The sequence below is a fragment of the Balaenoptera acutorostrata genome, chromosome 8, assembly GCF_949987535.1.
Source record: "Balaenoptera acutorostrata chromosome 8, mBalAcu1.1, whole genome shotgun sequence".
Classification (NCBI taxonomy): domain Eukaryota; kingdom Metazoa; phylum Chordata; class Mammalia; order Artiodactyla; family Balaenopteridae; genus Balaenoptera; species Balaenoptera acutorostrata.
This window is the reverse complement of record NC_080071.1, coordinates 68,338,311-68,364,225: the sequence shown is the minus strand read 5'-3', so window position 1 is coordinate 68,364,225 and position 25,915 is coordinate 68,338,311. Positions and strand designations below refer to the sequence as shown.

The following is a 25,915-nucleotide window of genomic DNA, read 5'->3' as shown; positions in this document are numbered from 1 at the left end:
GGGTTGGCTTGAGCAAGCTATGTACAAGCACAGGGCAACTTCAGGACAATGTGTAGTATTATGATGATGATGTGGTGATTTCCATTTCCCACCATGAATAAGATCATCGAGTTATTCCTCTATATAGAGGAAGAATAAAGCCTTGGAATAGAAGCATTACTCACCCTGCTAGGCCAGTATTAAAAACCACTTCACCAGCAACAGAGGATGGATGGCCAAAGGAGTAACCTTTCATCTTAGTTCCATCTTCCAGGACAATGTGCGCTGTCTGTGCCTAAAGAAACAGATTCATGAATCATAGCAGAATACAAAATATAAAGTACAACTAGTTGAAAAACTCCAAAGGTACACTACATAAACGTATTAAATCAATGCACAGTATATTTGATGAAACCATACTATCTAGATTTGGAGTCACTCTCCTGTTACCACTTTTCTTCAAATGTATGGCGCTTGTCACAGGCAGGTGTTTTATTTTGTTTTGCTTGAAAGAGGAACTGAAGCATGTCGACACATTGTCTATCCTAAGTCTACTTGTAGAGTTATTGACAATCCAGAAATACTTCAGTTTAGCTGTAATGCTATGTGTCTGTCTTTTCCCTCTTAATATTCCCTAGCTTTGTCAAGTATAGCTTAAGGGAAATTCATGAGTTTGCAAAAACCTTGTGAATTTTACTCATTACTCTGAGGCTTAGAGCTAGAAGGAATCTTCAAAGTTATACATCAAATTGCGTTCCATAGAGCTCTTGTGTTTGATGGAGTTGTCTCAGGGGCTGCCCCCTCCCCGAGCTTTAGGATCATAAAGAAACTGAAACTTTATCATTCTATTAATACTGATACAAAAGCAAGCACTGTGGAACTTCTGAAAATATAGCGCATTTTGCTTTTTAGTAGAGTTTGTTATATACATGTCTGGTTCTCCCTTTAGACTACAAGGCATTCTGAATTTGACTACTTCACCATACTAATCTTTGAACCAGCTTCTATAAAATTCTTGGCTAAGAAGAGGGACAATTAGAGAAACTTATCTCAGAAGCAGGCATCATCTACTCTTCAAAAATACTCTAAATCCTATTGTTGAAACAATTTGGGTCTAATTCTCAATTTCCATACAATTCAGGGGGGAGAGAAATGTGTTAAACCACACTTTGGGGTGCAAAATCTAGACTCTGTAAAAAACTTTATAGGACAAAATAATGCGAACATTTTGATTTTATTAAAGATAAACTATAAAGGAAAACATCTCTGCAGTAATTTAGGAAATTTGAAAATAAATTGATATTTTATTATATTCAGTGTAATTTTTAAGATTGATGATGGCATTATGGTTATATTTTTAAGAATTTTCATTTTTTAAAGATATACACTGAAATACTTAAGCATAGACTACTATGATATCTGAGATTGGCTTTAAAATAATCAGAGGTTAGGGGGAATGAATAGGGATATGAATGAAACAAATCTGGCCATGAGTTGAAATTGCTGAAGTAAGGAAGATCATTGTGCTGTTCTCTCTGCAAGGGTTAAGTGCAGCCATTAAAGATAGAAAAATACTAATTCACTACTTTCCTTTCCTTACTTTTTAAGCTCTGGATCCCATAGCGTCTAATCCTTTTCTATCCTATCACCCACCTCCAGTCTCACCACACACACGCACACACATGCACACACACACACACAGACATCAATCTCAGTATACAGCAGGAAGGCAATACATGATTTCTAGACCTCTGTCTCTATGTTACTCTAGCTTTACAAGCACTCAGTTTCTCGAGAGTTAAAATGGTAAAACCTCATTATTTTTCTATAGTAACCTTCTCTTTAGAAATATGATGCCTCTTTTACTTGTAAAGTACACAAGTCCCTTGACACTGGAAGGACTGCTTTTCAATGTAGTGTTTATCTTTAAACCAATAGACCATGTGTCTATGTATTGTTTATGTGTAGTGCATACACATTAATTTATATTTACTCACAAAGCTCTTTTAGTATTTCCTATTAAAATTGATATGTTTATGGTACTCCTCTCAACAGTAAGTTTATTTTTTAATTGGAGGTACAATGCATGGATTTCAATTTATATTTTGAAGAAAGTTGGACAAAGTACTGTCCGGCACATTTTATATGTGTTTGTGTATGTGAGTGTGTATGTGAGTGTCCATGGGCAGAGTTAGCCAAAAGAATGTTGTCCTTCACCCATCTTATCAAATAATCTTTGAGATAAAGTTTTGTTTTATCTACAGCCTTGGAACCAGTGTTCAAGATCTCAAGCTTGACACTTTCTCTTTAAATAGTCATGGTTTACCTTCTCAGACACTAAACTAAAAAAAGTTTTTGGAATTACTCAGCACAGAGGAAAGCACAATAAGTAATTAATGTAACATGCATGATGACAAGACTTCCCTGACAGAGACTGGCTTAACACACAAGTTCTGAATTCTGCCTCTGCATCCAGGAAGTCACCTTTGCATGTCATTTCTTCTAATAACACAATTTTCTTATTTTATATTTTATTTTAATTTGTCAATCATTCTTTACTTATAATTCAAGACAGAGGTTGTTAATTTTAGGAAGTAAGTGTGATTATGTTCAGTGTATTTCCAAAGAACATTATAAACTAATCAAATGTCTATGGTGATGGTTCTCAGTAGGGGTAAGTTTATTGGGAAAATTTCCTAGGTATCTCTGACATGTTTCACTAGGTGAAAACCTTTGGTCCAAGTAATGGAAATTCACTGTCAAAAATATTTTCTACTGGAAGTATTATTTTCTGCTCTTGAGGAAGCCATGTGTAGCCTACACGCTTTCACCAAATGGAAGTAAGGTAGGAAACATTTTCTTAAATAATATTTAACTTTGATAGAACCTAAAATAACTGTACTTAGTTGGCAAAACTTGGCGTGTGAACTGCAAATTTCAATTGTCTTCTATATACCAATTTATCTACCCTACTCTGAGCCATACCTGCCTAAAATATCACCTCTGTTTATTTTGTTCCTTTTGCTTTTCTCTATCCTATTCTCATCTAAGAATTTCAAATTCTCTGATCTATCTGACAACATCTAATTATTTGAAAGAAAGGTAAAAATTAGCATAAGCAATCTGACTCTTGTTAGCCTATTCGTACAATTCTATTTGGTATTTTTCTTCCTCTCTCCATGGGACTAGTTTTCTACTTTGCTTTCTGTCCTTTAAAGATATATTTGAGGAGACATTTACTGTTGCCCGAAATAGTCCCTGAGATTGTGTTCAATACGTCTTTTTTGCTCCTTTAATTATATTTTTTGTTCTTTTCGGCAGCTTTTATAGATTTTCCAATCCTTTTTTCCACTGCACATTATATTGTTACAAGGCTTCTGTTTACTGCCTATAGTACCCTTTATATTTCACTTAACTACATTGGCCTCCAATGAGTCTAAAATGATGGGTGCCAATTGACATCTATGAATTGATGGAGAAACTCTGAACAAAGAGCTATTATTTGGAATCCCCTCTTCTAGCTAATAAGTTCCCAAATGCTATTTCATTCCAACGAGTCTAAAAGAAATCACCTTGTTACCAGCGTAAGATATTTTAGTAGCCTCAGTCCTAGTAGAAAGAGGACCATAGTCTAGGAATTAGACTATAACCTTAAGGGTTCATTTAAGTGCCTACTGCCAGAGCACTTTGGTAGTTTGAATGCTGAAAGTGCAAAGGAAACTTTAATGAGAAGTCTGTACACTCATAGAATGTCACGAAAAGTAACCAAAGGCTACATAAATGTAAGTAAGTTCTACAAAATAAATGACCTTTATCATGACATGGTCCCTAAGTGTTTAACAAAAAATGTATATGCCAATAAGACAGTTTAGACCTTCAGGTCACAACATCATTTAGCTCCCATCATGTGCCAAGTTTCACGCTAGGCTTTGGAGCTACATGGATAAATATCCCCAGTCCCCCACACCCCTCCCACCCTCAATTTAGTAAAAGGGCCAGCTATGTGCTTGGATGGTAAAATAGAGGAAACCTCAAGAAGATTACCTTTGAAACACCTAGAAACACAAAGATAAATAAAATATCCTTTCCTTTCAGAGATTTCTCTTTAAAAAAATAATTCACCCTTTCCTTCCCATTCATGATTTCAGTAATAAAATTTTAAGAGAGAAACTCATCATATCTTGAATCTAAAGTTTAAAGATTCCTTCAAGTCTTTACTCAAATGTTATCCATCTTCTTGGCAAGACCTATTTAAAATTGCAATATTCCTAAATGTCCATCAACAGGAATGGATAAAGATGTGGTACATATATACAATGGAATATTACTCAGTCATAAAAAAAGAACGAAATAATGCCATTTACAGCAACATGGATGGACCTAGAGATTGTCATACTGAATGAAGTAAGTCAGACAAAGACAAATATCATATGATATCACTTATAAGTGGAATCTAAAAAAAAAAAATGATACAAATGAACCTATTTACAAAACAGAAATAGAGTCACAGATGTAGAAAACAAACTTATGATTACCAGGGGGAGAAAGGGGGGGAGGGATAAATTGGGAGATTATACTAGATATATTATACTAGATATAAAATAGATAACTAATGAGAAACTACTGTATAGTACAGGGAACTCTGCTGAATACTCTGTAATGAACTATACAGGAATAGAATCTGAAAAATAGTGGAAATAAATAAATAAATAAATAAAATTACAATATACCCCTCAGCACCCTATCTACTTAGTCTACTCTTTCTTCACAGCACTTATTGCCTTCTAACATATCATCCAGTGTCTTATTTAAAACATCTGTCTTGTCCCACTAGAAAGTGAACTTTATGTGGGCAGAGTATTTGGGTTTGCTTTGTTCACTGATGTGCCTGCCTCCAGGGCCAGCATCAGTGCCTGGTACAGAGTAGGTAGCCATTTAATTTTTGTTGGATGAATAAAGCATCACTAAGTGACAATCTAAAGAAAAATACTGGGACTTCCCTCATGGTGCAGTGGTTAAGAAGCCACCTGCCAATGCAGGGGACACAGCTTAGATCCCTGGTCTGGGAAGGTCTCACATGTCATGAAGCAACTAAGCCCGTGCGTCACAATCACTGAGCCTGTGTTCTAGAGCCCGCGCGCCACAGCTACTGAAGCCCACGTGCCACAACTACTGAAGCCTGTGTGCCGCAACAACTGAGCCCACCCGCCGCAACTACTGAAGCCCACGTGACTAGAGCTCGTGCTCCACAATGAAGAGTAGCCCCCGCTCACCACAACTGGAGAAAGCCCACACCCATCAAGGAAGACCCAAAGCAGCCAAAAATAAATAAAATTTAAAAAATAAAGAAAGAAAATACTATTTTAAAAATACTGAAACACATAATTATCCATTTGGTTTTTAGTTTATTCTAGATATAAATTTTAAAATAGCAAATATCTGTTTTGAGTTCACTGTTTAACAGTGCCTTTCTACAATACCTTAAGTGTAGTCAATGTGGAAATATTATGGTGGGAAAGAGATGTGAGCGACATTGAGGGAGAAAGGTTAGTGGATGGTTAGCCCAGGATGTGCATATTGAGTATGCTGCATGTGAGTGTTCAAATACATCTTATGCAGAGTTAAAACAAATATCATGGTAATTCAAAACAAAAGGATCATTCATATCAATTTCCTAGGGATTTCACATGAAAGAGGATGACAGCGCTTGAATTAACATAACAAACTGTTTCAGTCCCTTTTTCACTTTGAAAATATGGAAAAAATGAGAAAGCTCTCCTTACCCAGTGTATTCTAAAATATAGGAGTATGGAAAGAAAATCCTGTATTCTTCTACTTAGTTTTAGGATAGCTTATACAAATGAATTTCGCAGAAAAAACATTTTACATTTCTCATATTATTCTCACATATTTTTGCCATAGCAAATTCAAGTGACAGGTCTAAGTCAAATTCAAAGAGATCAAAAGTTATTTTGAACAGTGAAAGCTATTAACTTTTTAATCGCCGAAATTAGTTGAATAAGCATGGACTATTATTCACCCAGTTCAATTTGAAATTTGAGTCTAACCAGCTGCTGCCTCTCTCTAGGTCGATCACTACAGGGCAATACAAGCAAGCAATAAATTCTAAGGTGAGTTTAATCTGACTCCCTCTTAGTGGAATTGAGGAGGATTTTGTTCGGTTTGCTCTCACTAGACACGGAGAACAACTTTTCTCTTTCCGAAACATGAATATGTATACAAGCCTTATTGGCAGATGACTACTTTGGGGTTTTTTTTCTTTGTTTTACTTTTTTCCCTGATCTGGAATAAGCAGTCTCAATTCTTTTAATATGTCCTTACAGCTCTTCATTTCACTTTTTCCCCTCTGGGTCTCTTACTAATATTCCAATAACTTTTCTCAGTAAAACCTTCATGTAAATTCAATTCCATGTGTGACAGGATCCACTTAGTGGCTTAATTTTAACTGGGTACTCATTTTCATTATAGTCTAATTCTTCATCACTATTTAAGTGCATAAGAAGTTATAAGAATATTCTTCAACTCTCAAGATCATAGCCAATTAGAAAAATTTAACTTTTAGTTCATTACCTAATTTTAGATCTAAGTGCCTCAGAGTCAAAGGACTAGTTAGATGTTGTTGATGTTGCTACCTTTTATTCATATTGACTCAACCAAATAGACACAAAATGCTGAAATATAACAAAGAAGTTTCGAGTTCCATCTGTACTAGTCTTCAACTTAGAAGTTAAGAGATATTTAAACTGCTTTCATTAATCAAATGTAAATAAATCCTTCACTCAATGTTATTTATCAACCCAAATATACATAGTCCACTAAAGATAATAAGGGAAACCTTACCACAAGGGGCAGCGGAAACATTAAGCTTCTATCTGGAAATCTCATTTCAATAAGATCAAGCACATTGGGTTTGGCAAATGCTTAGATCATAGATTTTGAAAGATAAAATAACTATCCATTATATATATGTATATATATCTCACTATTCCCTAAATAACTATTGCCCAAATTTGCTTATATATTCATAATCTAAATTGCAAACCAGTTTAGAAAGACATTTCCACATAAGAGTAGAGTATAATTTTCTATCCAACTGGGGAGGAATTATTTTAAGTATAAAGAGGGCAGACTTCTGGAGAAAAGCACTGAGAAGAGCAGATGCTTTAGGCGAAAAAAATATTCATACACTATGGCAATCACTTTCTCTACCCTGGCCCCATTATTCCAATCTATATGTAGCCCTATCCATTAGGAACTGTTTGAAATCGTGCTCTGTGTAAGGGAAGAAAAGGGGGTATGAATGAGGTTGGGCTGGAGACAGCAATTTTGATAATCTCTTCCACCTTTCACCATCTGGATTTCTCTTTCCCTCCCATACCCTGCCTGTTGAAATATGGATTTCACTTGTTTTGGGTTTGTTTGTTTGCTTAGTTTGGGTTTTTGGTTTTATACTCTTGATCAACTGTTGTATATTAAAGGTCAGTTCTGCAGATGTCTTTGGAGACTTTGTCAGAAAAACAAACCTTGAAGACCACTAGGCATAATGACTCAGATATACCCAGGTCCTTACCCTCATTCCTGCCCTCTCTTCTTTCCACATATCCAAATTCTACCTCTTGCTAGGAACTCAAGCTGATCATCTTTGTACACTAACTAAACAGGCATTGAAGGATTTGTCACTTCTAAATTTAAGGTTAAGTAAAATTGTCTCTTAGAATTTACTGCCGTATATCCAAGTATTTGACTAATTTCTCCAATAAGATTATAGTCAACACCAGACAACATCAAGGAGAGAGACCCTGCCTTCTCTGTCCAACACAGTATCACTAGCACATAACACAGCATCTGGCACTTAGTGGGTGAATGGGGAAACCACTTTGCATCTCTCTGAATTCATACTTTGGCCCATGAAGTTAACTTTCAGGGATTTTGGAAAGATCATTTAACCCCGGGTCCACAAGGGAGAGTAACAGGTATGATTGGTGACTTTGGGAAATAGAACTGAGCAAGACTGGCTCAACTCTTCTCAACAATCTTTTCAACGAAGCCTGGTTTCAGGTGCACATCAAGGTGGGAGATTTGCAGTTGTGAGCAAATACATTTGACTCAGGGAATGGGGATTTCTAAGAAGTCCATTTGGTTACAGATCTAGACCCTGTTTTCCAAATAGCTTTAACAGTAATCAAGCTGATATTCAGATCTCTATCTCTTTGAATTCTATGTCTTGTTTCTCAGTTGATTCTAAATTTAGAGGCTGAGAAGGAGGTGTGATTAATTATCACTCCTAGAATCCTACCTGTAGTAGATACCTAGCAAATACTGATTGGTTGAATGAATGGATGAATGGATGAATGAATGAATGAATGAATGGCTATCAGGTGGCAAAGATGCAGCATAATTCTACTTTTGTTTCTCTGAGACATAACTGGCTTGCAAATTGCACTCCTGCTTTACTCCAGTCGTATTTTAACTATTCCTCTTAGGCTTTGCTCACAAACATGAGAAGCAATGGGCAATTTATAGCTGTATTTAATTCTATGTGATTTATTTCCTGGGAAACTAGTTAAGGGAATAAAGAACACCCACTTTAATAGTATTTTCTCTTCCACAGTCCACCAAGTAGGGATGTAAGTGGGTACAGCAATTCCTTTTTATAAAGCCATTATATAATAATTAAGCTTTATTCACACCTTAGTAAAATTAATTTAGTTAGATAATCTACTAACTATTTAGCAGAATACAGCTAAATGATTAAATAATGAACTCAGTGAAAGAGGGAAAATTACAACAGAAAACAGTAAAAGTATATACTCTCTTACCCTACATGCATCTTCCCCATTATTACTTTTCATACTTAAAATATTAAACATTTATGTTTTTCATTTCATACTTGATATAATATTTATTTGTAACCACATTTAAAATTAAACTTAATTGTTTTATGTTTGGTTGAACTCTTTTCTAAAACATAGATTTCTAATTCAATATATTTCTAGTAGTGGTTAGTCTTACAAATCTTTCAAACCCACAGATATTAATTCTAATAGTAAGATATTAGAGTTACAGTCTCTCTCCCTTTGACATCTTTTCCTAACATTTCTTGGGAGTGAAACTTTCAAATCATATCTGGACCTATAGGCTAGGTAATACAGTTACTTAAATAATTACTACTCTAATTAAAAATAATTCCACTGTTGATGGAAATACAAAATGGTACAGCCACTGTGGAAAACAGTATGTAAATTCCTCAAAAAAATTAAAACTGGAACTATTTGATCCAGCAACCCTACTTCTGGATATTTATCCAAAGAATTGAAATCAGGATCTCAAAGAGATATCAGCACTCCAATGTTCATCACGGCACTCTTCACAATAGCCAAGATAGTGAAACAAGCTAAATGTCTATTAGTGGATGAATGGATAAAGAAAATGTGGCACATACACACAATGGAATATTACTCAGTCTTAAAAAAGGAAGGAAATCCTGCCATATATGACAACATGAATGGCCCTTGAGGGTATTATGCTAAGTGAAACAAGCCAATCACAGAAGAACAAATACTGCATGATTTCACTAATCTGACGTATCTAAAATGGTCAAACTCATAAAATCAGAGAGAAGAATTATAGTTGTCAGGGGCTAGGGGAAGGAGGTAATGGGGAGTTGCTAACCAATGGACATAAAATCTCAATTGTTCTCAACATGAATAAGTTCTAGTGATTTGCTGTACAGCACTGTACCTATAGTTAGACTGTATGTATCGTACACTTAAAAGTTTGTTAAGAGGGTGGATCTCATCTTAAGTGCTCTTACCACAATAAAATAAAATTTTATTATCTTATGTTAACAGAAATTTAATCTTCCATCACTGGGGAAAGAAAGAAAATTGAATTCAGCATACATAACCCAATTATTCTCTTTCCTCTCTTTACTTTTTATCTAAAGTGCTTGCCAATTTTACTGTATGTCAGTAGCAAATTTGTTTGTTCTCCTTTACTGATGCACTCTCATAATATTCCATCTCTATGCCAAATTCCCAAATAGTTTACAACTGATAATTAGTCCATTTTTATCCCCCACTAAAAAAAACCTGAGGCTGCTATATTTCTATTGTTATTGTTACTGAGGTTTACATATGGTACTGATGCATACTTGACACTCAATAAATATTTGTATAATTAATTTTGAGGAGAGTAACTAAGGACAACATGTATACTTCAACTTTTCTCTAGTTTGAGTTCATGTGTTAAAGCACATCCCATTTTGTTTTGTTTTATTTTTTAATTCTGGAATAATCCTTATATTTGAAAAAAGTAAAGCATTAACATTTCTTAAGCATGCCTTATAGAAGTAGACTGACCTATTACTGTCCTATTTCTACCTTTTGGCATTTGGCATTGCTTTGGCATTGCTTTAATGAGACCCTATTAAGACATTAACCAGATTGTATACATAGTGACCAATGCTTATTAAAGTCTATATGCAGTTGCACAAATAAATTGTGTATATATATTTGAATGAGAAATTTCTACTGTTCTGAGAAAGGTATCTTACTTCAAATAAAACCATGAAGTTATGTTGGAAAAATATGTTTTGGGAGCACTTTGCCCTCACTGAAAACCCCACCCTGATCCCTTCCTTAAGACATCATTAATAATAGTTAACATAAACGTACTAGGCACTGTCTCTCAAGCTATTGATGGATTTTCTCTAACCCTCCCCCGCCCCCCACTGAGGTAGATTAAATTAAGCTTTCCATTTTACAGTTGAGCTAACTGAGGCTTAGAGTAGTCAAGATCATTTCACTGGTAAATGCAGGAGTAGTGGTTTCTAAACCCAATCAGTGTGACTTGGAATCCACAACCCTCCATCACTCTACGGTAGTCCTTCCCATGGAACCATCATGTAGAAAATTTCAGCCTAAACTGACTTACATATTACCCCTCTTTTTCTAAGCTTACTTCTATTTCTGCTTTCTAATTTTTAAAAAATGGGGATAAAAAGCAATTCAGTCATAGACTGTACTTAAATTTATTTATAAGAATTTTAATTCAAATCTGCCACAGATAAGCTGCAACATGCCCAGGTCAACCAAGAATGACTTATCTGTAAATCTGTAAATCATCAGAGGGAAAATGTCAAGTCATTAATTACATCCTATAATCTGAAGAGAACTAGCAGGTTTTAAGAACTCTTCACTCTGATTCCAGGCCCTTGAATTCTCAAGCTCTCAAGACTGTTAGGACCAAAGATGCTGTAAACATGGAGATGCTCTTCTCAGTCCCCTTCCAGGAAGGACCTGCCATCCTGCTGCAAGGAGTGAGGTCAGTGGATGGTCACCAGCTGTCAATTCCTTCAGGATCTACCTCAGTTGCAGAGAGCTGCCTTGCCCTTCCTGGAGTAGCCCACACCAGGTAACCTACTATATTAGACTTTTGTATATGTGGAGTTTACAGGACTATATGAGAAAGAAATAAATTGAAAATTGAAAAACAGCATGTTTTGTTACAAACACATGACAATTTTTGGTTGAAGTGGAGGAAATATGTCAACAAAACAGCACTGCCCTAAAATATCGTATTTATAGAATTACTAACGTCCATATAAAGCAGGAATCCTCGCTGATTCTTTGATTAAAACAACCTGTTCTCAAAATGGAATTAAAAAAAGGAAAAAAGGAAAGGAAAAGAAAAGAAAAAAATATGATTTATTTTGTATTGAGATAAAGTACAGTGCATAAGTGGGCTCTTGAGTAAGAAATAAAATTCAGCAGGAGAAATTGTCTAGATCATTCTGAAGCCAGGTTAAACAACAAATATGGCTTCAGATATACATATAAGCACACTAACAAAATGCCAAATTAAAAAGATCCATATGATGTTTGAGGCCTAATTAAAATTCTACCCAGAGTTGCTACATGTATATTCACTTTGTGTGCAGAAACAGACATCCATGTGTCCCTGTATTAACTACAGCACTTACATATCTATGAAATGGGAAGAACAACATTGTTTCTTCCCCTGAGTGTGAGAATTCACCAGCAAAATGTTCTGAATGTAAAGCTTCAAGCTAATTTAGCAATAAGTTCCATAAAAGATTTGAATAAAACATTATAGCTACAATAATCCCCTTAAGTTAGTAATGGAAATGAAATTTATTTACTCTGGGAATCTGATTGTATTGCTGTTAAATCATTTGTCTATGTAAATTATTTGCATATCAGAAAAGATAGAAGCCCCATGTGTTTATCTCCATTTTCACCCAGGCCTAAAGCTATATAAAATATTTGATTTCTGGTGCACCTGAGGTTTCTCAGCTCTTAGTTGACATCAGTACTCATCCTCTTAAGAAATAAAATAAATCTGAACCAACCTTTGGAAGGTAGGAAGCTTACAGCCAGAATTTTAGTTTATTATTGCACAGATAATATGGTAAAAAGTTAAAATTTTGAAGTGTTCTTTATTGGTAAATGAAATCTTATTTTTCATTCTTAGAGTTAATACTTTCAAAATATGGATACTTAAGATTCAGTATTACAGCACAATTTGCTACGTCTAGAATATTTAATGAGACTTCTCTGCAGTTACAATGCCTAACACTTCAGGATTTCAAAGTACTGTAACAGCAGTAATCAATTAAGCCTTACAACATCTTAAGTTAATAGCCTTACAACATCCTAAGTTAATATTAAGTCATCTGCCTTTGGTTAAACATAAACCAATGTTGGGGGAAAAAATTACAAGGTTAATTTACTTGAATACTTCTATGTTCTGAACATTTATAAAAAAATGAGTCAGATTCATAAGTAATTTTTATTCTAGTTATGTTTCTTATTATAAATAAAACATTCAGAAAAATTCCACCACAAAATACATGTATAAAGTATAGGTTTACTAACAAGCACTTAATGGGCATCTGCCATGTGGTAAATCGTTCTGAATCTGGGAGGAATCTTCAATATTGTTAGCTAATGTTTACTTTTTGGTTATAAATTATTATGGATCTTATGTTTAGTTCTACATCATAGAAGAAATTTATTCAGTAAAATTCTTAGTGATACAGCAACTCTATTGATTCATTTATAAGAACCTCACATTAGCCAATAACCTCCCTGTGACATTTAAAAGATCAATATATGGCATTTATTAAGTTAAAAAAAAAAAAGAAGAGAGGAGCCTTGAAAATATTTTCATGAGTTGAACTCATTTAGACCAGATGAAGGAAATCAAGTGTAAGACAGGGATTGCTAGGGCTGAGCAGTCCAACACCAGGCCTGACCTTGGCCCATGTAGCTTTCTTCAACCTTCAGTCACTGGAAAGACCCTAGGAAATACTGGTCACATCAAGGACATTCAGTCTTGCATAGCAAATTCCAGAAGCCTTGAAGTGAGCTCTGGTATGACCATTGCCCAAGAGATATTGGAAACTCTCTACTACACCCTCCAACCTTTGGTACTAGTTAGACATATGAAGAAAGTCTAATGAAGACGTGAAAGCGGAGGAATGTTCTTTATTTCCACAGCAGTAGGATCTAAATTTGCATTTAAACTATCAGTAAGTCTGGCCACACATGGTCAAATAGAAACTCAAGGTGCCATCAACAGGAGAGGGTTGCCTGAGGCCAAGACTAGTGCCAGTTCTTCTGGCATTTCCCCAGCCAGAATTCTTAGCTTCCGACCCAGGGCTGGGACCAGGGTGAGGAGAGTGAGGTGCTCAAGGCACAACATCAAAGGAGGCACATCGTGGGCCTGGTAGTGAGAGCCTCCTTCAATGTTGTACAATAGATGCCCCACTTGCCTACCTCAGTCTAGGTCCTGTCCGACTATAGCTTTTTCAAGGGTTTTATGGCAAGAAGCTCAACATGTCAAGACACTGTTGATGACAAACAAATGAGTCTATACCTTAGAAAGGGAGGTTATGAATGGTAGAGTACATAAAACAAAAATGTTCAAAAGAGAGGCCCCCTCCCAATTAATGAAATATTGTCCACCAAAAATATGTAGTTGCTAAATCATCTGAACTAATTCTACAACACCTCATTTGGGATTGGAACACAATTTATTATTTCAAAAATTTGGATTATCATGGATAAAATCCATCCTTAAAATGTATCTGGGGACTTCCCTGGTGGCACAGTAGTTAAGAATCTGCCTGTCAGTGCAGGGGACACAGGTTCAAGCCCTAATCTGGGAAGATCCCACATGCCGCGGAGCAGCTAAGCTCGTGCGCCACAACTACTGAGCCTGCGCTCTAGAGCCTGCGAGCCACAACTACTGAACCCACGTGCCTAGAGCCTGTGCGACGCAACAAAGAGAAGCCTCTGCAATGAGAAGCCCGCACACCGCAACAAAGAGTAGCCCCTGCTCACCGCAACTAGAGAAAGCCCACGCACAGCAACAAAGACCCAATGCAGCCAATAAATGAATAAATAAATGTATCTATATGTGGTAAAAGTCTAATACAATAATTAGTCTTGAAAATGCATAATAAATTTACCCCTACCCCCACCTCTAATATGTACAAAGAGGTTCCTATATAATAATGAATTCTATTTCCCATGAATGTCTTTAAAGCTACTACAATATAATTAAATGATTCTAATCGTAGGAGTTTTTGTAGTTGCCAATTTCTAATCAAATGACAACAGCTCCTCAAAGGTTGAGCTAAATAGCTATTTCTACGTTACAATCAGAATATAATATCTTACAAAATGAAAACGTTTCAAAAGGAATAGTGATTCTGGGGGTTCATTCATATCTGAAGTACCAGAGTGAAGGACACTTGGACTGTTAGGTTCCTGGCTTAACTGTAACACAGGTTACCATTTTTATAAATGAGTGGATTAATGTTAGAAGCAGTACATATTGAATCCTTTTCTATTCATAAGGAACTTAACCTTTTCAACTTAATACCTTTCATTCCCAAATTTGCAAGTAAAAATAAAACTATTTAGTCTTAGTGACTTTCTAAGACTTGTGAACTCAGAATTTTTTAATTTGTAAGTTTCCTGCAGTCAGAGACTATCCACTTATTATCTATTTATTTCAACTTATTATTCTCCCTGTATACTCCCAGGGTACAAGTTTCATGTTTATTTGTTAAATAAATAAATAAATAGGATATTAAGATGTACATCCTAACTTTTGGAATTGAATTCAACATAGTGGAAAAAAAAATCTGCTTCATAGTCCTTGAGTCTAATTCATTATAAGCAATATCTTCCTAGAGATAGGTTTGCTATTAAGGCAAAGGTGAAAAAATCATCAAAGATATTTGAGAATTTTTATCAGATATCTTGTCATTGTAATAATTTGTAGCCCACAAAAACATGAAGAAACTCTGATCTAACTTTCTATTAAGTCCTTCTACTAAAATGTATAGAATAGAATGTTTTTTAAGTATCAAGTTTTTACTTTTTGGAAATCAAGCCCTTGTCAGCTGCATCATTTGCATATATTTTCTCCCAGTCCATAGGCTGTCTTTTCATTTTGTTTATGGTTTCCTTTGCTGTGCAAAAGCTTATAAAACTGATTAGGTCCCATTTGTTTATTTTTGTTTTTATTTCTATTGCCTTGGGAGACTGACCTAAGAAAACTTTGGTATGATTATGTCAGAGAATGTTTTGCTTATGTTCTCTTCTAGAAGTTTTACGGTGTCTTGTCTTGTATTTAAGTCTTTAAGCCATTTTGAGTTTATTTTTGTGTATGCTGTGAGGGTGTGTTCTAGCTTCATCAATTTACATGTGGCTGTCCAACTTTCCCAATACCACTTGCTGAAGAGACTGTCTTCTCCATTGTATATTCTTGTCTCCTTTCTCGAAGATTAATTGTCCATAGGTGTGTGGGTTTATTTCTCGGCTCTCTCTTCTGTTCCACTGATCCATATGTCTGTTTCTGTGCCAATATCACATTGTTTTGATTACTGTAGCTTTGTAGTATTGTCTGAACTCTGAGAGGTTTATGCCTCCTGCTTTGTTCTTTTTCCTCAGGATTGCTTTAGCATTTCTGGGTTTTTTATGATGCCATATAAACTTTAGGATTATCTGTTCTAGTTCTGTGAAAAATGTCATGGGTATTTTGATACATATTGCATTAAATCTGTAAATTGCTTTAGGTAGTATGGCCATTTTAAAATATTAATTCTTCCAATTGAAGAGCATGGGGATATCTTTCCATTTCTTTGAGGGATGACTCAATTTCCATTATTAATGTTTTGTAGTTCTCAGCATACAGGTCTTTCACCTCCTTGGTGAGGTTTGTTCCTAAGTATTTTTTTTTTTGATGTGATTTTAAAAGGAATTTTTTGTTTACATTTCCTTTCTGATATTTCATTGTTATTGTAAAGAAATGCAATCAATTTCTGTATCTTAATCTTGTACCCTGCTACCTTGCTGAACAGTTTTTACTTTTAAAATATTTTATAGATTTTTAAGCACTGATCATGTGTGATGGTCACACAATTCTTGGAGTAAATCAAGAATTGTTTCCACACTACAGATGACAAAATTTGGGTTCAGAGAGAATATGTGACTTGACTAAGTTCAGAGCATTGAAAAATGCATAAGAAACGTTAGAATCCAAGTCTTTTTATTCCTATCCAGTGTGTTTTCCACTGCAAGGTACAACTGGCTGAATGTAATAATGAGCACTGAAAATTTTAGATACTAATAGAAAAAGATTACTGTCTCTAGAGATTTCATATTTTATGGTGGTTGATCATTTATACCCTTGATATCAAATTCCTTTAAAATGTAGAGTACCTTGAAATTCTTTCTTCTTCCTTATAAGTGAAATATAACTGTGCCTATTAACAAGGTACACTCTATAAATATTAGCTACAAACAAACGCATGAGGAAGGACCACATAAAAGTCCAAGTGCGTCACTGCTGTCGTCAAACCCACTCTCCTTGTCCGAAAGTGACCTCCAAAGACATTGAAAAGGCAACCCATTTACACTGCAGTGCTTATATATCTGATCCCAGGGTATCTTCCACAATCCATTTACTATCTATAACTGGCTATAATGTTATTAACCTTTAGTGACTAGTCTCATTGCCCTTCACTGACCATATATAACTATATCCTAATGATTTTAACTATCTTTAAAATGGGATACTCATATAAAAAGAGTAAGTTTAAATATATCTTTCTAAGAGAATTGAGTTTTAAAAGTGAAGGCATGAAGAAAAATTGGTAGAGGACTGTTTCAAAATAAGTTCCCTTGGATTGCTGTATAGAATTTTAATTCACTACTGTGAAGTTCAAGAACTTCTATTTTTCATGCCTGGCATCCCTCCAAAACTTTGGCCAGAAATGATTGAGTATGAGTAATGGCTTTTACACTGTGAAATGATGGCTTATTCCTCCTACAAACTTGTCATTCTTAGCTGTGAACTTTGGCAGACCCTTAAAACAGATCTGCCACCATGAACTAGAACTACTTTCACAGTGGACCATCCACATAATTAAACCATTTTGTTGTAGTTGTGGTTGTATAGAGCGCTTATTATGATAGTGGAGAATTGGCTTCTAGTATCAGTCACATCTATGCCATTTTAAGTAGTTACTCAATTTCTTTTTTTCTGATGTCTGATGGAGATACACCTAACTCTATCTACCTATTTTTGTGAGAAGAAAAAGATATTCCAAGGAACACAACTTCAAAGTCTTAAAAGACATGTCTAACTTTAGGCAATACAATTCATCACTATTTATTCTCTCTGAAGTGATATAGGAGTACCCTTGAGATATTACTAACACTAAACTGAAACCAAATATTCACTCTCATAGCTTATATGTAGTCACTCTATCTTTGATGATGGTTTAGAACATATCTCCTTTCTGGCTCTCTTGTTACAATTAAACTGAACCCCAGAAAATGGCTGTTCCTGGGTTTCTTAATTTAGAATGGTAGTTTCTTATACTTTCTCTTGAGATCTTGAGATCTCTTTTTCTTTCTCTCTCTCTCCCCACCATACCTAATCCTTCAGACCTCCTTTCTCTTTCTGTCTCCCTCTTCCTTCTGCTTTTTTTCACCCCTATTTCTTTCCCACTCCAGTCAGTGGAGGTCACGAGAATCTACGGGCGTTGCTTAGCCCTGCAGATATCATTTGGGCTAAAATCATACTGAATCCTTCCTTGAGCAATCTAAGCAATAGAAGCTGGGGAAGTATTTGTAGGATTTTTAGCCAACCCACTGAGCACACAAAGTATAAGCAGTACACTCAAAACTATTACAACCTATGTTTACATCAACAGCTAGAGTTTGGGTTTTTTTTCCTACTTCACTTTTTACAGCTCTTACTACTATAGAAGCAATATATTTAAAGCTACTGTGATTACTTAAATTTTATATTCACTAAAGATGATTTTCATTAGCAAAGTTCCCTTGTAGTAATTTCAGATTTCTCTGGGAATAAATGTCTTCATAAAGGTATAGGAAGGAACAGAAGTTCCTACAGGAATTTCATAACTCACTGGTGGGGGCGGGGGAGGAGCACTTAATGTTCTCCTCCTGAACCTGCTCCTCAGTTACAGATACACTCAGAAAGACAGGTTCATCAGCTGATAATTGCATTAGTGTCTTAATCTGCAAAATAAATATAATAAATTTGTCCTTCTAAAAGAAGAGCTAAGAGGGAAAAGGAAAAAGCAAAGGAAGTGTCTACATGATGATCTGTAAATATCAAAATTATGTAGATATTTTCCTCTCAACATTTTTTCACAGAAAACTTTACAGTGAGCCAACACAGAATAGGGGTTAAACACACTACCTACAGCCATGTGGCTCATGTACATATAAACAACTCCATGCTTGAACCCCAAGTGTGAGCAATAGTGTCTGGGCACAAGCAGAGCCCTGATAGCCTTCTGAAAAATTTGTTTTCCAAACAGAACACTTACTTTTTTACATATTCACAGGAATTGTGATCCTTCTTTATGTTGGGTGAAAATTAGTAAGTTAGTAGTTCAGAACTATGTTTTTCCTTTGTAAGCGACACCTTTGCTTCATGATAAACTACACCCCATACAATCTTATTTGAATCAATGAATACGGGAATAGTACCTTGACAGAAAGGAGCCTGATGCCAGGTCTTGAAAATCTCCATGGATGGTGTGCAGTCACATTGTTTAAGCCAAAACCTGTCTTCAGGGTCTTCACCACTTTGCAAGCTGTCAAAATCCTCATCATTTTGAAGACGTTGATTTGTGACTAAAAATAAATGAAATTGCATATACTTTATGAGAATTTTGCTATAAGATTTTTAAATTAATGTGAAGAAAGCTGGGGGTGTGCAATCTGGTATTTAAGGCTGACTGCACAATGATCTTTGAAATTCCATTCATTCTGTCATTAAATGTCTTCGGCCACAGCTCCTCCTTCTCTTAAGCCCTCCTCCTGAGGTAATGTCCAGAGATGTTCCATGGACATGTAATACAAATTGCAACACATCAAACACTACCTTCTCCTGCTGAAATAATGCTAGTGTTGTGGAAAACCAGTCATCTGTCAAAGGAATTGCTTATGCAGCTGAATAGAATGATCTAGAAGCAGTGGACAACCTCAGGAATATCACTTGCCCTAAAAAGTAGCAACTTTCTAATAATGCTAAGGATCAAAGGTTTTTGCTTGTGTGAGATGTAATGCCTAATTTGCCTTACAAGACATTTTGAATTCCCAAAGAAACTGAAGACTTGCGACCTTCTGCTTGGAAAAGACAATGGAAATCACATAGAGTAAAAAGGACATCAGAATAAGTTTTCTCCACAAATATAGAACAAACCTTTCTACATTGCGTTTTGTGTTTTTTTTTTGAGTTAATAGTGTATTATTACATTCTTACCATTGCATTGTTCTTTGTTCCAAATTTTAAAGCAATCAGTAATATCAACTAAAATACAACTGGAGCAAAGTAGCCTACTTCTATCCCTCTTAATTTTTCAATTTGTAAAAAGTATATGAAATAATGGTAAACACTGATTTTAATGAGTACACATTCCTAAGTCAAGATTTTTTTAGTTGTTTAATTGTTACATATAAAATTCTCAAAATGTGAATATTTGTGTTTCAACCTGAGTTGAAATTGATTCACTTAGCCCTCAATCCCATGTTTAATCAGGCAGTCAAAGGGTCTCATTGGCTGGAGGAAGCTCTCACTTAAGTCATGTGTTTATGTAGATTAGGAAGCTCTGCAGTATTATCCTTTGATATCCTTGCAAAGAAGGCCAAGAAATAAAGGTTTTTTCCTAGCACTTTTCACAATGGAAAAGATGACATAGAATGGCACAGAGATTGTAAACTTCATGATGTAGGATGAGTGCTAGAATTAAGTTGGGGGGGGGGTTGAGGATTTTTTTGTTTTTAAGGAACAAAGTTTAAACTCCATCTTCTTCTGCCTTACTTAATGTATTCATGTATAAACATTCTCTGAAGCCAAACTGTTTCACAGCTCCTGGTGATAGAAGACTGAAAAAACAGTCTCAATCTAGTGTATATATTTAATAAAATAAGTAATGTATGGTAGTGTGTCCAAATACAGTGGAGAAAGAGAAAGAAAGAAAGAAAGAGAGAGAGAAAGGGAGAGAGAAAGGAAGAGAGAGAAAGGGAGAGAGAAAGGAAGAAAGAAGGAAGGAAGAAAAAGATCAACTCCCTTGTGCATGTTCAGTAAAATTTAAATATGTGATTATGTTGAATCATATTATCTTGAAGGATTCAAAGAGTATACCAAATAGATGCAGGGGAAAAAAGCAGAAGGGACAGCATGAGCAATAGCACAGATACATGAAACCATATGGCATATTAAAAAAAAAAAAAAAAAAAAAGCTGAAACAGTCTGCTAAAGCCTAGGTGCACAGTACAGGTTAGGGAAATGAAGAGGAACCGTAACAAGGAAGATTATGTGTGCTTTAAAATGGTTGGTCTTAATCCATAAATAGTGTTCATGGTAGTCATGAAAGTGTTTTGAACAAAGGTGAAATTACTGTGAAAGAAAGATTATGGAAAATGAACTGAAGGAGGATGAAACTAACAGAAGAAAAACTCCGAACTCAAAGAACTAAGAGCTTAGAAACAGAACTTACTGGTTTAGACCAGTAAGTACGATAGGCCGTGGACTCACCCTTGTCTATATACATAAAAAATATAGATAGTGAGGATTTGTCTTTCTCTATAAGAAAAATAACATGTACTTATCACAAAAAAAATTTTAAGATGCACAATAAATTTAAATCAGTCATAGTCCCATTACCCAGAGGTACCCATGCAATGAACACTGTGGTATGTTTCCTCCCTTTATTCCCTACACTTTGGGGTACTAAGGAGTCCAGAACTTAAAGAAGGAAAGACATTAGTAAGTGACTTCATAACCACTTTTAACAGTTGACCAAAAAGCATGGTGAACTGAACATGGTTTTCCAAAAAGATGTCAACAACTTTAGGGTACAATTCCATAACTCTAGAACCTAAAGAAAAATATAAGCCTGAGAGTTGTAATGGGCTTTCACTTTTGTCAGTAAAAGGTCCTGGATGTAGGCTATGGTCCATGTTTCTAGTCACCATAATAAAAGAGGAGAGGGCAGAAGATTTGGAGAGTTTGGTTAAATATTCTGAAAATTCATCCATCATGATTCTACAATTATCTCAGGAATTGGAAAGACCAATAAATTAAATGGTGGGTAGTTTCAGATTTGAGTGTTCAGGGTGGACTGAAATCTACAACGAAACTGAAAAAGAAAATTATGTTAGTTAGTGAGGGAGTTTACATTTGGATAGATCAAAGGGGTGAGGTGATAAGAGTTGATTAGTAGTGAATATGAAAGTCATAAAGATAGCAGAAATATTACACTTTTGTGAAAAACATTTTTTCAACACACTTTAAAACAAAGTATTTTTCAGGTTGGAATGATTTTTTTCTCTGATCCCATTTACATGGTCCTCCTCTCACATAAGCTATCCGCATACAACTAAGCAGGGTAAAAGCATGCACACATGTACACACAGAAGGTTGGCGGAATCTGTATTTGAAATGTATTTTGTATGAGCCAGGTCATTAAGGGTTCTCTAATCTTATAAGTCACTCACTCAAAACAGCAAAATACTGTTTATGAATTTAGCCCTTCTTTTCTACTGATACACTTATTATAGTTATCACAGTTTACAGCATTAGGCTATTTTCCTCTGTACAACCCCATATGGAAAATTAAGAATTATTCAAACTAAACATTTCTCAGTATTGATGGAGTAAGTAACATTCTAGTACTTTTTAATCTAGTGCTGATAAAGCATTTTATTTCCTCCATAAAGTGGAAAATGCATATATATATAATATATATATGAATAAATATGTATTTATGTGTTTATGCAGAGAGATTAAAATATGTATGTATATAGAGAGAGAGAGCAAGAAAAGTATCCTTAACTAATACAATTATTTATCATTTCGTAAGAGAAATGGAAGCATTCAGCCTTCCAAATCCCTGAGAAGACTTAATTTGATGAATTTGTCATTAGGATATCTGGTATTGAAAATGGTGCTATATCCAGCACTAAGTGGTAGTTATTTTCCTCTGTTACTTAGAGAAATTTGGAAAACACTGAAAAATAGATAATAGCCTACTCCCAAAACATAACCTCTGTTAATATTTTAGCATATCTTCCTCTAGCATTTATTTCTATATACAAGTCATAATTTTGAAAACAGTGATCAACTTGCGTTACGCTTTTGTGAGGTAAAATTATATTTAAGGTATGTTCAATGTTATTACATGTTCTTTTCAAACCTTAATTGAAATGGCTACAAAATATTTCATTTTCATTGCTTCTATTGTCGCTACAAAGCATATCAATATTGCCATTTTTTATAAACATTGCCAAATTTCTCTTCAAAAATATGTACCCATCTACATACCAATCACAATGTGAATGTCCCTTTCAATACACCCTTGCCAACTCTAGGTGTTATCTTTCATTTGCTTATTTGAGCACAGGAAATGATATTTTGTTTTCATTTGAATTTTAAATTACTAGTGAAGTCGAACACTTCCATATGCCTTTACTTAGTACTATTTCTCCTTTTTTTCTTACATCTTTTTGTTCCCATTAATCCATTCCCATTAATGATCAAGAAAGCCTCTTAAAAGGAAACGTAAAGCAACACTGATTGACAGCCTGTATTTGTACTAATTTCAAGTGTCCTCTTCATTTGGACGATCCATTGATATAAGTAAGGGAGACCTGCTACCATTTGGGAAAAATTAGACCAGCTCATCCTGGATAATAAAGGCTTTAGGTTTTGGAATAAAGAGAAAATAATGGCATTAGTAATTCCTTCTTAAAAAGTACGGAAACTGCCAACAGCTTTCTTGAAGTGTGTCTTACTAAGGAATGAATAGAGACAACTCTAAGAAAGTGATGCATCTTTCAAAAAGTCTCTAATATAGCAAGCATGCAAGAGGTGCTTCTGAAAAATGATTGAATGAATGAATTGGTTCCTGTGTACTGAGTTCCTGTCTGATCAATGACATTTATTTAAGCAGAAAAATAAAATTATGTCAGATGAACATAAGAGGAAGTAAAGATGCTTTGGAATAGGAAAAGAGAGCTGTCAATTAAGAATTATACAAAAGACGATAAATTTAAGGCAAGAAGCAAGGTATGTCTGGAGAGCAAATAAACTCAGAGTAGAAGAAAATAAAGAACCACCCCCTTCAAAAAAGAAGTTCTATTTTGTGTTTGAGCAGGGATGCATGAAGATAGAATAGAAAAGGTAGAAGTGATTATTATGGTTCAATTCTGATTTTTATTAGCCTAATAAAACAAGGAACACTGTCACAAGTGGGGATATGGACAAAAAAGGGCTACTCTTTGAAGAAAAGTGGTGTGGATTTGTACCTACATAAAAAAGCAATCCCACTACTGGGCATATACCCTGAGAAAACCATAATTCAAAAAGAGTCATGTACCAAAATGTTCATTGCAGCTCTATTTACATAGCCAGGACATGGAAGCAACCTAAGTGTCCATCGACAGATGAATGGATAAAGAAGATGTGGCACATATATACAATGGAATATTACTCAGCCATAAAGAGAAACGAAATTGAGTTATTTGTAGTGAGGTGGATGGACATAGAATCTGTCATACAGAGTGAAGTAAGTCAGAAAGAGAAAAACAAATATCATATGCTAACACATATATATGGAATCTAAGGAGAAAAAAAAAAAGGTCATGAAGAACCTAGTGGTAAGACGGGAATAAAGACACAGACCTACTAGAGAATGGACTTGAGGATATGGGGAGGGGGAAGGGTAAGCTGGGACAAAGTGAGAGAGTGGCATGGACATATATACACTACCAAACGTGGAATAGATAGCTAGTGGGAAGTAACCGCATGGCACAGGGAGATCAGCTTGGTGCTTTGTGACCACCTAGAGGGGTGGGATAGGGAGGGTGGGAGGGAGGGAGATGCAAGAGGGAAGAGATATGGGAACATATGCATATGTATAACTGATTCACTTTGTTATAAAGCAGAAACTAACACACCATTGTAAAGCAATTATACTCCAATAAAGATGTTAAAAAAAAAAAAAAAAGCATATACTTTCTCTCATCATAGAAACTAGGATAAGCTGGTAGAAAGATTCCTCAAATAAAGTTTGGCCAGGGAGAAGATTTGTCAGTAATGACAATAGGTGTTAGGTTGTTAGATGATGAGGTTTTTTAATAACCAGATGCCTTTGAAAATTCAATCAAGTAAGACACATTCATTAAGGTCCAATTGGCATTTTGAGGAATAGAAGGTGAAGAACCAAGTTCCTGAATGTGCTTATCAATCTAACATTTGATAGCATAAAGGTTGAAGTGATTCAAAGGAAGGTGAAAAAATGAAGCTGGAAAAGACACCTTGACCCCATTTGTAAAAAAATCTTAAAAACAGGTTAGTTGGTACAAGCAGCATGTGTTTGTAAAGAATAAATCTTATGATACCAATTTCCTGCCTTTAAAAAAGAGACATTATTACCAGACTATGTAGAAACGTTAGACGTAACCTACTTTAATTCAAGAGCATTGAGTATACATTCTAGACCATTATTAGGTGCATACACATTTGCTGGAGAATGTATATAAATGTAGGAGGGTGTAGTGAATTACCCAGTGAGTAAAACAAGCTTTCTATGATTTGTGGGATTAGAAGAACAGAGTGGACAATGCCTTAGAAAGTTGATTCAGGATTCACAGTGACCTTGGCAAACTGAAGACATAGTCAAACACAAACAGATTAAAGTACAAGCAAAGGGAGGTCAAGTGTAAGTTAGTCCAAAAAGAGGAAGAAAAACAAGCTACAAATACAAGTTGTAGAGGACTGATTATATAGAAGTAGGTCAAAAAGCATATGTAGCAGTCATACAGTATAGCAACTGCCCAAAGTTAGTCATAATAAGCTGTAATCATTAAAGTTGTAAATCATTGAATCATAAATTATACAAAGAAGGAAGAATTTAGAGTGAACTTTAAGAAAGAAAACTCAAAGTCACTAGAAAGTTAAATATTAAATAACTTGAAACACAAAAAATAAAATTTCGACATTGAGATAACTATAAATTTAAAATCATGTCATGTAGGATTCCTAATCAAAAGCTTTCAATCTTCCTAAAAGTCTAAAAAATTTTTAAAGAGGAAATTCTTGGGTAATAAATTTTAAAAATCCTACAATAGAAGCTAAAACATTGGAATTTATAACCACAATATATTAGCATATACCTATATCTATATAGAGAGATATATACACCATTTACTATTATGCCAGTAAGTGCAAATAAGTATTTAAATAAATCAATTTTAATGAGTCCAATGATGATAAATATGATCCTGCTTGACAGCTGAGGTACTTGCCATTTTTTGATCACCTACTAAGT

The 25,915-nt window shown here is 35.0% G+C and overlaps 1 protein-coding gene across 1 annotated transcript in view; it reads right to left on the bottom strand.

Moving 5' to 3' along the window:
- Positions 1 to 19,313, bottom strand: part of CPS1 (carbamoyl-phosphate synthase 1) — a 145,791-nt gene extending 126,478 nt beyond the window's left edge. Inside the window, exons 1-2 of the mRNA XM_007187862.2 lie at positions 19,068 to 19,313; positions 165 to 274 (exon numbers count right to left, since the gene is read on the bottom strand). Of these exons, the coding sequence (XP_007187924.2) occupies positions 165 to 274; positions 19,068 to 19,193 (236 nt within the window). The 5' untranslated portion in view covers positions 19,194 to 19,313. The remainder of the gene's footprint in view (positions 1 to 164; positions 275 to 19,067) is intronic.
- Positions 19,314 to 25,915: the final 6,602 nt, after the last annotated feature.